Genomic DNA, 16,250 nt, shown 5'->3' with positions numbered 1-16,250 from the left:
GTTCGCAGCTATGGCCGATCGCCCGTATTCTACTTGCTCGAGTTTAACGCTCGCAATTAATGGCCGATCGCCCGTATATCACTCGCTCGAATTTATGGCCGGTCGCCCATATTTTACCTATTCAAACTTGATACTCGCAATTACTGGCCGACCGCCATATTTTACTTGTTCGAATTCAAACAATCGCAGTTCATGGCCGATCGCCCAAGGTCTTACTTGCTCGTATACATTCGTAAGTTTTGACCGATCGCCCGAACCAGTGGGAGATCGATTGGTTAACTTGTCAATTAATACAAAATGATAAGGGAAGAAACTGGACGATATATTAATAAAAGCACCGGGCAATACATCAAAATACAAAATAAGAAGGCCACGCCCCGGCCTCGAAGGATGCTAAAAGAAAAAGGGGAAAGGCCACAACCCGGCCAAAGGTATAAACCTAATCCCGCACTTCAATGCACTTACCCTCATCGGCTTCGGCCTCCCTACCCTGAACCTCGGCCTCCCCTCCTTCGGTCCCGGCCGGTTCAGCCCTTTGAGCAGTCAGAGCGGCCACTTCAACACTCGGCATGATCCGACCCTGATAAACCTCACAATCAAGGTCAAACTCCCCAGTAGCCGGCGGCCCTCCATATAGCACGTGCGCTTGACGCACGGCTCTTTCAAAACACTACTTCAGTAACTCCTCGGCCTCGTCATAGTTCTCGTCGAGTTCAGCTTCGACTTTGGCCTTAGCAGTTTTAAGGGCAAGCACCTCAGCGGCCGACTCCGCGAGCTTCTCGTCGGCCCACCTCTTCAACTGGGCGACCTCATCAGCAGCCCTTCTCGGCCTCGAGCTGCCGCCTCGCCTCGCCGACTTCACTTTGGGCCAACTCTCTCTCGGCCGACTCCTTGGCAATCTTGGCGGACAAGTCAGCGTTAGCGGCCAAAGATTGCTCCAAGGACTGAGCGGCCTCCGAGAGCTTGTGCTCCAATTGCGCCACGGTCTCCACGTGTCGGTCTTGCGCCTGGAGATCGTGTTGGAAGAGTACGACCGAGCGGCATACGAGCTCAAGGTCGCTCCTCATCAGCTCTGCAGGGGCGACGTCCCGAAGCGACTTCCGAGACTCATCGGGGAGCGCCACACGCACCCTCCGTGTGAATTGATGGCCGCGCCCCAGGAGATCGAAGGGGGTCGGCCCAGATCTCGCCACAGCATCAGAAGAACCCGGGCGAGAATGGGGAGAGGGCTGCACCACATCGGCCACCTCTCGACGAGGAGGAGGAGGCGTCGGCATCGAGCCGGGCGACCTGACGGTAGTTGCAATATTGCTACCCTCCCTCGGCCGCTTCTTGGACTTCTGGGAAGGACCAGCCTGCTCCCTGGACCTGGTCGCCACTTCATGAGCCGGAGGCATCACCTCTAAGCTGTGGCGACCCTTGCGTTCGGCCGCTTTCTGTCGGTGCTTGTCAAGCACGCTAACAGCGTTAGGTCGCTCGTTCACCATGGTCTCTGCAAAAGAAAATACAAGTTAGAAAAGACCGAACGATAAAAATCGACTGACCGACTGACCGGCAAAACGCAAAAATAAAAAGCCCATATCCCGAACGGCCGCCCAACGCCCATGCTTAGCGTAAGCCCCGATCAGCGTCCGACAGGGAAGCCTCCTCGGGAGGGCGTCAAAGAGCGCAAGAACTTCTAGCTCATCGGCACCCTCTGTCGGCCTCGTCCACTCTTTGAAGCCACAAGGCTCGCGAGTCCAGTAGAGAGGGAACCTCGATCCACCGGACTCGTCAAAATAGATGGTCGTCGCCTCCGGCCGAATGATGACTTTAACAAAACGCTCCTTAAATCTCTTGTAGGAGCCAGCAAATAGGTCGAACAAAACGCTACCCGTCCACCCAACCAACGAATGCCACGAGGCCTTCTTAGCGGGATGAGAGGCATAGTAGCAAAGAAAGCAAGAGGGAGACGGATGGAGGCGCATCACATCGCACAACAAGCGAAAGGCCTGAAGGGACGCCCAGGTGTTCGGATGAACCTGGGTGGGCGCCACGTTGAGCGTCCGAAGAACGCCCATCTTGAACGTGTCAAAAGGCAAAGACACGCGCAAGTCAGAAAAAAAGCAGGTGTACATATAAAAGAAAGGGGGACCATCGCCCGGTCGCCCCATGCATACTCTAAAGAAGAAGAAGAAGAAGAAGAAGAAGAAGAAGAGGAAGAAGAAGAAGAAGAGGAAGAAGAAGAAGAAGAGGAAGAAGAAGAAGAAGAGGAAGAAGAAGAAGAAGAGGAAGAAGAAGAAGAAGAGGAAGAAGAAGAAGAAGAGGAAGAAGAAGAAGAAGAGGAAGAAGAAGAAGAAGAGGAAGAAGAAGAAGAAGAAGAAGAAGAAGAAGAAGAAGAAGAAGAAGAAGAAGAAGAAGAAGAGGAAGAAGAAGAAGAGGAAGAAGAAGAAGAGGAAGAAGAAGAAGAAAAAGAGGAAGAAGAAGAAGAAGAAGAAGAAGAAGAGGAAGAAGAAGAAGAGGAAGAAGAAGAAGAGGAAGAAGAAGAAGAGGAAGAAGAAGAAGAAGAAGAAGAAGAAGAAGAAGAAGAAGAAGAAGAAGAAGAAGAAGAAGAAGAAGAAGAAGAGGAAGAAGAAGAAGAAGAGGAAGAAGAAGAAGAAGAAGAAGAGGAAGAAGAGGAAGAAGAGGAAGAAGAAGAAGAAGAAGAAGAAGAAGAAGAAGAAGAAGAAGAAGAAGAAGAAGAAGAAGATAAGGAAGAAGACGAAGAGAAAGACTGATGTTTTTTTTTTTGTTTGTTTTCCTTTGTCTTTTCTTATATGTCAGGCTACATAAATTATATATATACTTATTTCAAATGTAAGATTTTTTTTATCAGCAATGAATAAATAAAATTAAAAGGATACTTCAGGGGTATCCCAACCCATTACAGTAACCGGAAGTGAACTTTCTATAACATCCACAAAAGGAACTCTCCTTTATGGTTGGAGCAGAACAACCTTAAAGTGAGGAAACCATACCCAAAATTATAACCACCAGGTTACCTCAAAGCATCATTCAACTTAACCAAAACACCCTTAACCTAGGCCACCTACATTCACCTCGCCAAGCGACGATTTACCCATGCACATTGCATTACTTCGGCGATCACTGACTACCCACATGAAGATCGTCGCTTCCTCGATCGACGATCTTGTTGACAGAACGCCGCTTCCTCGACCGACGATCTTGTTGACAGAACGCCGCTTCATCGATCGACGATCATGTAGAATGGAGAGCGCCGCTTCATTAACCGACGATCAGGTTGACCTTTGCATACCTTCGGCGACCACCGACTACGCTCGCTTGGCGATCTTCGTTTCATCGACCGACGATCAGGTTGACAACTTCGACGACCACCGACTACGCACGCATGGAGATCGCCATTTCATCGACCGGCGATCATGTTGACCTTATATAGCTTCGGTGACCACCGCCTACACGCATATGGAGAACGCCGCTTCATCGATCGGCGATCATGTTGTCGAACGCCGCTTCATCGACCGGCGATCATGTTGACCTTAGTATACCTTCGACGACCACCGACTACACACGCATGGAAATCGCCGTTTCATCATCCGACGATCATGTTGACCTTGCATAACTTTGGCAACCACCGACAACTCCCAACTGGATAGCTCCGCTTTATCTACCCGGTCTCAGCTCGAAACAGTACCTTCCTCGGTCCTCAACTTATTCTGCCAGTAAGATCTCCCTATCCTTTCTCTATTCCGCCACCAGCCAACAAACTTTAAACCTTCCACTTGTCTTTGGGGCTACCATGCATCAGTCACGTCTCCAAAAACTCCTTTGTTTCGACTCTAGCATCTTCTGAGACCACCCTTTTCATAGTACACTTTGCAAGCATTGGTTTGGATTCAAATGCCAATCCGAAAAGGCATACGAAAAGGAGCACATCTTGTGTTTCAACCAAAACCAAGTATGGAGTTGAGCCATTTGGAAAACCTCTTCGGCGTCAGGTATCCCTTGCTTAAAGATAACATTGTTCCTCTTCTCCCAGATACATCTAACTATTGCCACCCACATCCCTTTCCATACTTGATTCTGCTTAATGGACATATGAACAAGATAGAAGTTCTCAAAGTTACACCTTAAATCCTTTTGTTGAACAAACAAAACTCCTATCCACCTGAAACATAATGACCAGACTCGTTGTGCAAAAGAGCACTCCCAGAACAAGTGCTGAGAAGTTTCTTCTGCTTCTCTACAGAGCACACAAATAGAAGAGTTTACTGCCACCCCTCTCCTAAGCAGGTTAACAAAAGTTGGGATTCTATCAAGTAAGATTCTCCACGCAGTTATTAGGGCTTTAGGCATTGCTCTAGCCATCCAGAGGGAACAAAAGATACCATCATGTACTTCACTGTTTTGGTTAGCCAAACGTATGTAGGCTGACTTCACAGAGAAGATCCCTGTTGTATCCCCTCCCCACACAATAGAATCCTTGGATTCCTTGTTCATAACACTTCTATTAATGTGCATGAGCAACTCTTCCTCCAAAGCAAATTCCCATTCAAACCTAGCCCTCCTCCAATTTAGCCGCCACTGCCATCCATAACTCTCCCATGTACCTACCTCTCCCACTTTCATACCTTGATCCAAAGAGATAGAAAAAAGTCTAGGGTACAGAGATTTGAGATTATTGTTAGTAACCCACGCATCTTCCCATAATTTTACATTGCCTCCATCACCAACTTTCCACACAACAGACTTTTGGAACCATTCATCTTCACCCTCCCCACAAGCTTTAGAAAGATCTCTCCACCACCAAGATTGCCATTTCAAGCGTGTATGACTTCTCCCTACTTCTGAACCATACTTAGAATCAAGAATGTCTTTCCACTTCCTTCTTTCATCATTCATCAGTTGCCATTTCCATTTCGCCAGCAAAGCATTATTAAAAATTCTGACATCTTTGACCCCTAGCCCTCCGTCCTCAAGGGGTTTACACACATCCTCCCATCTTACCCAAGCTATAGACCTCTTATCTCTGCCCCAAGCCCAAAGGAACTTCCTCTGTATACTGATAATTCTGTTACAGATTGAAATTGGTGCTTTAAAGAAGGACAATTAGAAGAGAGGTATAGCGGTAAACACCGATTTGAGTAAGCATACTCTTCCTGCCATAGACAAAAATCTCCCCTTCCAGGTACTGAGTCTAGCACTGACTTTGTTTATAACTGGTTCCCAAAACTGTTTCTTCCTTGGGTTGCCTCCTACTTCTAATCCCAAATATTTAAAAGGGATTGACATGGTCTTGCAATTCAGAGTCTTTGCATAGGTGTTAAGGGAAAAGCTATCAACACCGATGCCTGCCAACTTTGATTTGTGGAAATTGATTTTTAACCCTGATGCAAGTTCAAAACACCTTAGAACTGCCTTTATTGTGAAGATATTAGAGAAAGAATCTTCGCATAAAAACAGAGTGTCATCAGCAAATTGTAGCAAACAACACACGATTTCATTCCTCCCCACCTTCACCCCTCTGAGCAGATTCATATTTGACGCTTGTCTCACTAACCCGGCCAAGCCTTCAGCTACCACTAGGAATAGAAATGGAGCTAAAGGATCTCCCTGTCTTAACCCCCTAGAAGGTTTAAATTCCTCTGTTGGGCTCCCATTAACCAAAACCGACACAGACGACGACTCCAAGCAACCTCTGACCCATGCAATCCATTTAGAGTGGAATCCCAGCCTTTGTAACATATCAAAGAGGAATTTCCACCTAACCGAGTCGTACGCCTTTTCGTAGCCCACCTTTAAACAAATCCCACTCCTTTGTTTTCTAGTTATCTCCTCAACCACCTCATTTGCCATAAGGACGCTATCTAACATTCCACGATCCTTCAAAAAAGCTGACTGACTCTCATCAATGACCAGAGATAGGACATCCTTCATACGAAACTATAACACCTTAGAAATGATCTTATAGATGGACCCTACAAGTGAGATCGGTCTGAATTGGTCAAGCGTAGTAGGATCCCTGACTTTAGGTACCAGTGCGATAAAAGAGGCGTTACACCCCTTCGGAATACACCCCGTTTCCTGAAAAAACTGCACCGCTTCCACAATGTCAGACTTAAAAAATTCCCAACTATTCTTGATGAAATTGAAATTGAACCCATCCGGGCCCGGGCTCTTCGACCCTTCACATTGCCAGACAGCTTCTTTCACCTCTTCCTCAGTGATGCTAGATACCATTTCAAATGTAAGATACCATAGGAATTAATTATTTTCTTTCTAATATATTTTTCACATATGAATATCCATGAATTTATGTTATGTTATGCTGTTCCTTGCCATCCTTGAACAATTTAGCCATTAGTCGTTTTTCTGAAGTATGATTCAACTCAAGGAGAATTGTTCTACGCAGAGATTCTTAAAATCACCAATAATATGTAATACTTAAAAACTGACCTCGTGGTAGAAAATGAAGAAACATTAGAAAATTTTCCGAAGTAGCAATTCTTTAATGTTCAATTCTTGTAGGTTGCAGAATCACTCTAAAAAATTAATTCAAAGAGAAAAGAATCAAATACTTAAATATAACACTGAGTGTTTCATATTACACGATACACGGCATAAGACTTAGACATCTCACAATATCACCAATTCCCTATCAAATTCTTGAATTCTAAAACAAGAACATAAACACTCACATACAAATAATCAACAGAAAGAACTTTATTTCTGTTATTGATTATTTATATACAGATTTTAATATTGCCCCCACACTGCCAACTCGTCACAACACTCTACTTCCCTCCAGCAATTGTGTCCCTACAAAATAATTATATGATATCAATGTTTTAATATTATTCCATAATGAGTGATATGAGAATAGTGGGGCAAGTGAGTTAGCATTGGTTACTTTAAAAAATGTTTTTTTATTTGAAGAACTTCAAAATATGAAGAGGAAAAAATATTCTCAGTAGCAAAAATTAAAAGGTGTTCATTCAAGGAGTATCAAATCGCAAAAATATAGTGATATCTAGAACAAACATGAGTTATAATAAAAACATGTACTCATAATGGATTATGTACTAACCCGATGAAATTTTTTAGATGTTAGAATTGATGTGCATATTTCATACAAAAGTGCCTTCTCTAGCCTATATGGTTGGAGTAAAAAAATTGCCTCGTAAACTAAAGTCAAAAAACACAAATTTAAGCATGCCCTACTATTAAAGACAAGTTTGTGGACTCCCTTGAACTCAATTTGAGAGCATTTTGATGTTTTTACATCAAAATTTAGAAAATCATGAGTCATACAGGAAAAAAAAAATATGAAAGTAAGTGTACTAACTTGATGCAGAATTACATCTATAAAATAAACAATTTCACACGAGTCAGAGTTGTCATCATAAAAGCGGTTTTCTTCGTTTGAAACAAATATCTTATATTAATTTCAAATATGATCAAACTTGCATATTTATACAACTCATATATAAGCAGCACTACCTCTTTTTAATACAGAGTAAAAGAGGCCGATATATCATCCACACGATCCTATTGCTAAAATAGCAAAACAAGAGTTACCTGACCAATTTATTGCAGCAGATGGAGATGAGTTGGGTGATAACTTCATGCAATACCACACTTCCCATACTTAACTCTACATGCTTAATTGCAGCCTTCTATTTACATATCTGATAAAATAATATTTGACTTAACATCATAATCCAAAGACATTGTAATTGTGTCTAGAAAAACGACATGTGAATTTTACCTGGATCTAGATATAAACTTGGAGAATACTTAGGACATTCCTCCCTGATATGACAGTTAAGATTTTCTTTTAACATAAATCCGTGGTGAATCTCTTCGAAGTTTGGCAAATTTTTTAGTGTTATATCTGTCAGTTTCAGTAGTACTACTTGTTCTCCCTTTTTAGCCGTCTCTTCTTCACCACCACCATCAGCTTCATTTTCAAAACCAAAAGCCTTGTGTAACTGAGAGCACTTTTCTATTGTCAAATATTTCATACTGGTAAAATGACTAGCCGATAGATTATAAAAAAGACATTTCAACTTATTGCACTTTTTAACTGTAATGTATTTGAGTTTTGGGAAGCAGAGTTGTTGGGAAGAATATAGGGTTTGGAGTTGTTGTGCATCACCTAAATCAAATATTTGTTCCAATTCATCACAGTTATTTATACCCAGTTCTCGCAGCATTGGTAAACTTGTAACAACAGTGATGGAGAAGATGGTTTTCAATTTTGGACATTCATATATGTGAACAATTGCAAGCTTTTGGAGGCTTAGAAAACCTGTGGGGCCCTTCCATAGGAAGTTGAGCTCAGGTAGATTCTTCAATTCTAGATAATTTATATCCAAGTTTAAAGGAAGCAGTTCTCCACTACCCCCTTCTTCTCCCATTTGGATTTGGAACAGACCTTTTACTCTAACATCAGACAACCAAAGCAATTCAAGTTGGAGTGGAAACAACAGAGCGTCCATTTGGATGAATGTGTTGGTAATGAACCATGCTATTTCATTCTCCTGTATACACAACATAATTCATTCTTAATTAATATCTTACATTTTACACTTCATTCTCCTTTATATATTTCAATCATCAATTTAACGTACTTCAAATATCACACTATATACCGCACTTCAAAATCTTATATCTATCACTTCTAATTACAATATCATTTTTTTTATTTACCATCTTTGAAAATAATATATATTATTTTTCAATAAACTTAATGTGAGGAAGCATACCTAAAATGTATTAGAAAATAAAAACAAAAAACTAGATCAAAACTCATTATTTAAAAAACCAATAAAAAAATTACAATACTAATCCAAAAAAACAAGATCATCATCAATAGGTCTAATACAATTCATTAATATAATTGATTAAATTGATAAATACTTGTTTATTAGACTAGTTAAAAGATTATCCATTTCACAAAATTATGATTAATTTATAAATATATTTTTCTACTCAAACACAATAAGAATATAAACTGTAATCTTGATACTTATCAGAATTAAAGTAATGATAAAAAACTATTGCGATATGATTGTTATTGTTAATGCATTTAAACAAAATTACTCGACAAAGTATACTGATCCCTAAACATTTCTACCTTAATTCATATTGAAAATTCATTTATTAATGAAATAATAAATAATAAACTATGTTTCTATAAAAGCTGATGTGGCTATGTTAGTTAAAGATATCATCATTTTAAAATAATATATTACCTTTGAAGTTGTGTTTTGCGGGAGATTTGGAGCAGTCATCTTACTTATGGAAGAGTTAAGCAATTTGGGACATTCATAGTATTCTATCCTTTTAAGACTGGGGAGTTGTGGACGACAATTTTCAGGCCAAATGTCAATCACATTTGGTAAATATAACAATCTTAGAACATGCAAATTAGAAAAATTTATGATATTAGTCTCCTTTTCACTTGGGTAAACTGCAGGATTACGTTTCTTTTCACTATTAAATACATACTTCAATTCCAAGCATCTTTGAATGTCCACACTTTCCAAACTCATTAGCCCTACGGCTAAATTCTCAGAGAATATGTACTTCAAATTGTTGCATCCATAAATTTCAATAATCCTTAATTTTTGGAGCGTCAAATATGAATGACTTGAGGTGCTTGAAAGAACATCGTTCCCTTCTTCCACTTCATCTATTATGTGCCTCAAGGCGTTGCAGTTAATTATTTTTAGTTCTTCTAACAACACTAGAGATTCGGCAATGGATGGCACGAAGAGAGAAGTTAGCACAGGACAACTGTATATTGAAAGGACCTTCAAATTGCATAGTTTAGACTTCCTTGAAAATGATATACTGCTCAATTTACTACAATCTTTTATCAAGAGCTCACCTAAATTTTTGAGAAAACATCGCGAAGAAGGATCACAAAAGAACTCTCGAAGGCTACATAACCTTTCCAACCTTAAGTAAACAAGTTTAGAGAATACACTATTGTAGGTATTCATAGTGTTATCAATGAGACATTCTATCTTTTCACAACATACGAGTTCTAGGGTAATCAAGTGATTCATGCCTTGTGGATCCATGGATGGGATTATATTTTTAAAATCTCCCCGAAGGTTTCTCAAATGAAGGAACTCTGCTCTTATAAAGAGATCCTTGATTGGTAACGACATAAAATTTTCAGCAGTAACATCAAACTCATCTATAAATAAACCTCTAGACTGTGCGTATTTTTTCATAGTTATGATACGCCAAACCTTAAGATAATCATTGATGTTTATTATAGCATACCTCTGTAATTTGGGGAAAGAGACATCATGTGAAAAGTCCTTTTTGTAATTGACCAAGTACAAATACAATTCCTCTAGCTGCAAACATTTGCTTACAACTTCGTAAACTTCATCAACTATATTTTTCTTAAGCCGACATTGGAACAAATCTAGAAGCTTCAACTTCTTTAATTCTACAATCCCAACAGGAAATTCTTCAAAAGAAGAGCCATGCAAGTCAAGAATCTCAAGTACTTGCAGTCTTTCCACAAAAGATATGTCACCTAAATCATGATTTCTCAAGCACAGTGTTCGAAGATTTTTTAACGACTTCAGTGACTCTGGCAAAAGTAACCCATAACTTTTCGTTAATGAATTTATGATTAAGGTTTTAAATTTTTCCAAGCTTTGAGAACACACATCTGGTACATTCATGCCACCACGATAACAAAGCAAGAGAATTTCAAGTGTTGGACAATTTATTTTATAATTAAGAGAATCATATGCTCTTATATTCCATAAGGCTAATGCTTTCGTATCTTTCATGATTTCATCATTTGTCAACACTTCCAGACCCACTCCAGTACGTGTGAAAATTGCTTGACCACTTTTAGCGGCAATCCACAAGGCTACATCACGAACCAAATCATGCATTTTTACATTTTCTTTTGTTCCGACATGCATTAACAAAAAACAACTCTTAAGAATGTCAATGGCTTCATGCATCTCTCTCCTTGCATTCTCCATTGTTCCAAACGTCCCAACTGTGCAAAATCCTCTTCCAAATCGAAATAAATCTTCCAAATGTATTTCATAATCCTCTGGAAACATAGAACACAACAACAATAAAGATTGAGCCAATTGGTTTGTCAAATTATTGTAACTTAATTCAAGACAAACATAAGGACTTATTAAGCCTTTTGGAACATCTAGTGGCTTGGAATTTTCTAGCCTTGACAATGCTAACTCAAAACCTTCAATAGTTTTCCCCTTTAGCGTGCTTGCGACCGTCACAATTGCAATGGGCAATCCCTTACATTCATTAATAATTTTTCTTGCCACACCTTTCAAAGCTTCCGAGGAGACATCAGTTATACTTGCATAATGTGTGAACAAAGTCCATGCTTCATTGTCACTCAAGAGATTAAGTTCAATTATACTTTGACATTGCATAGAAGTGCATACTTCTTTATTGCGAGTTGTTATGAGTACGCAACAAGTCTTGCAGCTTTCATCAAATGGAATACCTAAAGCTTCAAAGTTTAGCTTTTCCCATACATCATCCAAGATTAAAAGAGTTGTACCTATCTTTAATCTCTCTGATAGTCTTTGTGCTCTACCTATATTTGATTTTTCATTTAACGGTAAACTCAATTGGTCGCCAATCTGATCTTGTATACTTATGATATTTGGTGGTTGAGACACCGTTGCCATGACAACCTTCTCAAAGAGTTTCATCTCTTCTGCCTTTTTACCCACTTCTTTTGCTAAAGTAGTTTTCCCTGAGCCTCCTAATCCAACTAACCCAATCATGGAAACACATTTATTCTTTAATGTTTCTATAAGCTTGTTGTATGATGCTTCTGTAGATTTGAACATAATGAAATCATTGGAAGAATAGTACTTCATGCCTGGAAGTTCAATAATCGTAGAAAATTGTTCAAACCTTCTATCATGATGAAGCTGAATCATTTGAGTTGTTTTTCTTGCTATTTCTTTTGCAAGAGAATATTGACATTGCCTTCTGAAGTAGCTCTTCTTTACATTTGATATTCTTTCTTCCAGCAGTTGTACTTCATTTAAGACTTTCTCAACATCTTTTAGCCACTTCTCAACAGCTGGTTTAACTTTTTCAGTCTTATTAGTGGCTTCTCTAATTCGCTCAATCACACTCTCTCGAGTCAATTCCAGTTCTTCTTTGGCATTTGGAAGATTCGAAGCAAAGTTGTGGAAACAACATAAGTATTGCAAATGATCTAAAATCGGAAATATTGCATATTCTACCGTCTTTGTTGCGATAGAAAGAAAGAAGTCCTCCATTTAAATTGATACAGTTTCCTAAACATGAATGAATTCGTTACTCTTTAATTAGCTACAAAATGATATTATGTCATGTATTCTAGCAAGAGATCATACAATTAAAAGAAAATAGTAAATGAAAAAGGTGTCATACATGGCTTCAATAAATGTTGTTCCATGAATATATATATATATATATATATATATATATATATATATATATAAAAGAGGAAAATAAATAATCAATTTATTTTTTAAAGTATTAATTTTTTTCTCATGCTTAGTCTCTTTCAAGTGCCGAAAATTAATATAAAGTTCCAAATAGATGTTTATTCCATTTATCCCTTGATTGAATTAAAGGGTTTCAAATGCAACAATCATTTGACTTGTATTTTTCATTTTAGTGCAATTCTTTAATAAAAGTATCAATTAGTGCTTATAACATACAATTGTATTAGTAAGTGAAAAAAGAAAAATAAGCACCATTAGTGTGATGAAAGAAAAGATTATCTTTTCATTGAACAATATATACTGTTATAATGACTGAATATAAAATTTGTATATCATTACTACAAGAAAATAGAAACCAATTTTAGAGACAAAAAATAATTAGTTGCTTTATTGACTAAATTAGAGACCATTTTAGGGGCTAAATAAATTTTTTGTTTCTAAAATATTTTTTATTATTGTTAATGGTTTCTAAATTAGTATCTAATTAGCAACTAAGATTTTTGCTACCAAATTTAGAATTTAAATAATTGGTAGTTAAAACCTTGGTAGTTAATTAGATACCAATTTAGAAACTATTTAACAATAATAGAAATTAATTTATGAACCAATTTTTTTTTAGTTTCTAAAATATGGTCTTTAATTTAGTTACTATTGCAACTAACTATTTTGGTCTCTAAATATTGGTTTCTAGTTGATGATTTTCTTGTAATGTATGTTGAGAAACTTCTTCAAATCCTTTTTTCTCCTTAATTTCATTGTCTTATTTGTACATCCTAAATCTCATAAAACAAGTATCAGTTAATGTTGCAAAAGCCTCTCAAAAAAACCTCTTTTTTTTTTTGTGTGCATGTAACTTTGTAAAATTTGTTGATGGCTAATATTAAAACATTTTTATCCAATTTTTTTATGACGACCAACACCTTAAAATTTATGGTGAAATTATTAAATTTTTAGGATAAGTAACTCATGTTTATCCGTCAAATTAACTAAGATCAAAACAATAAGAAATAGTTCTCTCTTTAAATGATTTAAAGTATAACCTCTCTATATATTAAGAGACCGATACTACAATACCTTTTGCACTTGAATTAGAGAATAGATGAATAAGGTCAGAAACGAGCACTCGTGCAAAAAAAACGTATATAACATCGATTCTAAAGGACATATAACCCGATTCCATCACCGATGTAGATCTCAGTGATGTAAAATGTTAAGTATATAACATCGATTATAAAAATCGGTGTAATATGTACTAAAATTTGAATAAAATATTAAAAAATATGTGTTCCAGAAGGCACATATAACACCGCTTATGGCTCCTAACCAGTGAATATGTGCTCTAGAGTCACATACTAAATCCTAAATCCTAAACTTAGTACCAAAGCATTCAACCTATAAAAATTAAAACAACAATTCAAAAATTAAGATATAATACATTATATTTCAAACATAACATATTATAAAACATAATACACATTGCCGAAGGTCGATCACCCCCAGACCTAATACCAAGACCTTTAACATATAACAATTACCCAATTTAAAACATAATACATTATATTCCAAATAAAATATAATAAAACTAATTATCTATATAAATAATTGTAAACCAAATAATAATTAAAATTAAAATATTTAAAAATAAAAAACTAACCTGGAGCGTAAACGTGAATGGAGTTGTGGCGGCAATGGGGGCAAGAGTAGCAACAAGAGTGACAACGAAATAGTAAAGAAGCGTGAACAGAAGAATCTCGTTCGGTATGAATGCTCTCACAACGAAAAGAACGAAATGAGAATGAAGCGGTGGAGGCAGCAGCGTTGACAGAAGCAAAATGAACTCTTGAGCAAAAAACTTGGAATAGCACGAATGGAGAGTGAGGGTGTCAGCCAAGAAAATAAGGTAAAAACATATATTACACCGTTTATGAGTAATAACAGGTGTAATATATATTTTTATTAACTTAACTTTTTTTTACTATGAAATGACATATAACACCGGTTGCATAGTCCAACCAGTGTTATATGTAATTTTTAAAACTTCAAAAACTTTTTTTTATTTGAAGATTACATATAACACTTATTCATGTATCCAACCTATGTTATATGTAGTGTCCAAAGTTAAATTTTTCAATTTTTTTTTAACTCTGAGAATGATATATAACACCGGTTGTATAGAGGAACCAGTGTTACATATCACTTTTAAAAACTTTTTTTTTAATCTAGGAATGACATATAACATTGGTTCCTCTATCCAACCGGTGTTATGTGTAATCCATAGATAAAATTTTTAAAAAACTTTTTTTGCTTTGAGTAGGACATATTACACTAGTTGGATATCCAATTGGTGTAATATGTGTCAAACATTTACAAAAATGCCACCACATTTTTTGTTTACATTGATTCTTATTTAACCAATCTAATATGTCGTTGTAAAAAGTGTTATTCAGTTCTCCTTTTTTTTTTTATATATATATATATATATATATTTTTTTTTTGTCAGAAAAGGACTTAGTTCAAAACTTTTATGTAATCTTATTTGATTTGAAGGTTAAAATTAGGTGACTCATAAAAGTTTTTTAGATTTAAAATTTGATTTAAGTAAATAATTGTTTAACATTAGATTATTTTGTAATGTATTCAAATTATATATTTGTTTGTTTTTTAAATTATTAAGTATGTTGACCAACAAAAGGTTTCAAACCTATATTCTTATTGAAGAAAAGGTGGTCATATATATAACCTTTATTTCAGAATATTTTTTTAAAATAAATTATCATAAAACTTATTTTAAACCTTAAAAGCAAGTTTATGTCATATAAACTAGTCACTATGTTCAACGAATGTAAAACTTTCACTTACATATTTTCTACACTTATATCTAATGAGAACACTTATTTTAATTTTATGGTTTATATAAACTTTTGATCTATTACCACTGCAAGAAATCATGAAATAGAAACCAATTTTAGAGATAAAAAATAATTAGTTGCTATAGTGATTAAATTAGAGACCATTTTAAAAACTAAAAAAACTTTTAGTTTCTAAATTAGTTTCTATTATTGTTAAATGATTTCTAAATTGGTATCTAATTAGCTACCAAGGTTTTTGCTACCAAATTTATAATCTAAATAATTGGTTGTTAAAACTCTGATAGCTAATTAGATACCAATTTATAAACTATTTAACAACAATAGAAACTAATTTAGAAACAAAAAAAAAATTAGTCTCTAAAATGGTCTCTAATTTAGTCACTATAACAACTAATTATTTTTTGTATCTAAAAATTGATTTCTATTTCATAATTTTCTTATATTGTAATCCATTATTCAAAGAAATATGAAAAGAAATATTGTCTAGTTGGGATTTAACTCTTAAAAAAGTATTTTGAATGAATAATAAATATTGTATATAATATATTATAATCCTATTTATATGACTTCATTATCACATTAAATAAATTATTATTAACTTGAGCACATCTTAGTGTAAATGGTGGATAGGTAAAAGATTATGAATGAGATAAAGATTTAACCAGGCTAAAGGGAATCTAAACTTATATATATAAAAAAAAAATTAAGCCTAAAAAGTAGATGACTAATATCTTGAAAAGATCAACCACTTTGGAAAGTAATTTTAATTTATATGATTGAGATGGATACAAAATTTAACTAAATTGATGATTTGAATTGAGAAACGTACCTGAAGATTTGTGCAGATAGAATGTGA

At 36.2% G+C, this 16,250-nt stretch overlaps 1 protein-coding gene and 1 pseudogene across 1 annotated transcript; one reads left to right on the top strand and one right to left on the bottom strand.

The window, feature by feature from the left end:
• The window catches only part of LOC137825422 (putative LRR receptor-like serine/threonine-protein kinase At1g06840), a 61,621-nt pseudogene that overhangs the window by 29,075 nt on the left and 16,296 nt on the right, over window positions 1–16,250 (top strand).
• LOC137823404 (putative disease resistance protein At1g61300) lies at window positions 6,552–14,806 on the bottom strand. The gene is made up of 5 exons (XM_068628520.2): window positions 14,179–14,806; window positions 9,255–12,332; window positions 7,766–8,540; window positions 7,576–7,685; window positions 6,552–6,816 (listed from the first exon to the last, which is right to left on the bottom strand). The coding sequence occupies exons 2-4, from the start codon at window positions 12,312–12,314 to the stop codon at window positions 7,678–7,680; spliced, it is 3,843 nt and encodes a 1,280-aa protein (XP_068484621.2). The 5' UTR covers window positions 12,315–12,332; window positions 14,179–14,806; the 3' UTR covers window positions 6,552–6,816; window positions 7,576–7,677.

This window comes from Phaseolus vulgaris, chromosome 8 (assembly GCF_051622355.1).
Source record: "Phaseolus vulgaris cultivar YP4 chromosome 8, ASM5162235v1, whole genome shotgun sequence".
In the NCBI taxonomy this organism is placed as follows: Eukaryota; Viridiplantae; Streptophyta; class Magnoliopsida; order Fabales; family Fabaceae; genus Phaseolus; species Phaseolus vulgaris.
This window is presented reverse-complemented; position numbering and strand designations above follow the sequence as displayed.